Source organism: Octopus bimaculoides, chromosome 10 (genome assembly GCF_001194135.2).
Source record: "Octopus bimaculoides isolate UCB-OBI-ISO-001 chromosome 10, ASM119413v2, whole genome shotgun sequence".
NCBI lineage: Eukaryota > Metazoa > Mollusca > Cephalopoda > Octopoda > Octopodidae > Octopus > Octopus bimaculoides.
This window is the reverse complement of record NC_068990.1, coordinates 17738488-17739420: the sequence shown is the minus strand read 5'-3', so window position 1 is coordinate 17739420 and position 933 is coordinate 17738488. Positions and strand designations below refer to the sequence as shown.

Here is a 933-nt window from a genome sequence, read left to right as displayed (position 1 = left end):
TATATATATATATATATATATATATATATATGTATGTATGTATATAATAAAGGTTATGAAGGGTAATGGAGTCAACCAGACCCTAATGATACAGGTAATACCGAGTAAGTGCTGTATACTGACTAGTTTTGCCCCAGATGTGGTTGCAACATGAATGGGGAATATAACACGGGTCATGTATTAGCGTGTGTATATATAAAAAAAGAATGAGATAAAGAGACCAATGGCATAAGTAAATTTATATTTTAAGTAGATTTATATTTTAAGTAGAATGTCTTACAGCTGTTTCAAGGAAAATTCAATGTATCCCTTCATCGGAGACGGTAATAGTAGAAGATAAGGATTTTTACATCTGTATGAGGAGATTCGCAGTAATATATGCATATCTATTTAATTTTTTTTTTTAGCTCACTCATTACAAACATCTTAAAATTTCTAGTCATAGGTATTCATGTATAGTGCGATAATTTCATTTCATAATTTAAAAACTTCAATAAAAAGGATTGTAAATCAATAATAAAAGATAAAACAGTTGAAACACAAAGGAATCTCATTAACAAAAAATAAAATTAGATAATGGAATTCCTTACTTCACCATCCTCAGGAGCTTTGTATATTTGACTGATTTCATCAAAATAATATTGCTCGTTGTATATTATATCTGGGCAGTAAAATTTTTGGAGCAAGGTCAACAGAGTTCTGCGATCCCATTCATCAGTGACACGTCCACCATAGTTACATTCACCAGTCAGATAGAGCAATGCTTCATACTGAACTTCCTGAATACAAGAAATATATGGAATCATGTAAATAAGCATCAAATCATATGACAAGTGGCCATTTCACATCACTCCATCAGCATGTACATGTGTGTGTATTTATATCATCATCATTTAGAAGGCAACCAAGCAAACTGTTACATGTATATATATA

At 30.7% G+C, this 933-nt stretch overlaps 1 protein-coding gene across 1 annotated transcript in view; it reads right to left on the bottom strand.

Annotated features, from left to right (window-relative positions):
* Positions 1-933, bottom strand: part of LOC106883981 (dynein axonemal heavy chain 7) — a 137291-nt gene that overhangs the window by 11692 nt on the left and 124666 nt on the right. The window contains exon 66 of the mRNA XM_052971243.1: positions 591-779. Within this exon, the coding sequence (XP_052827203.1) occupies positions 591-779 (189 nt within the window). The remainder of the gene's footprint in view (positions 1-590; positions 780-933) is intronic.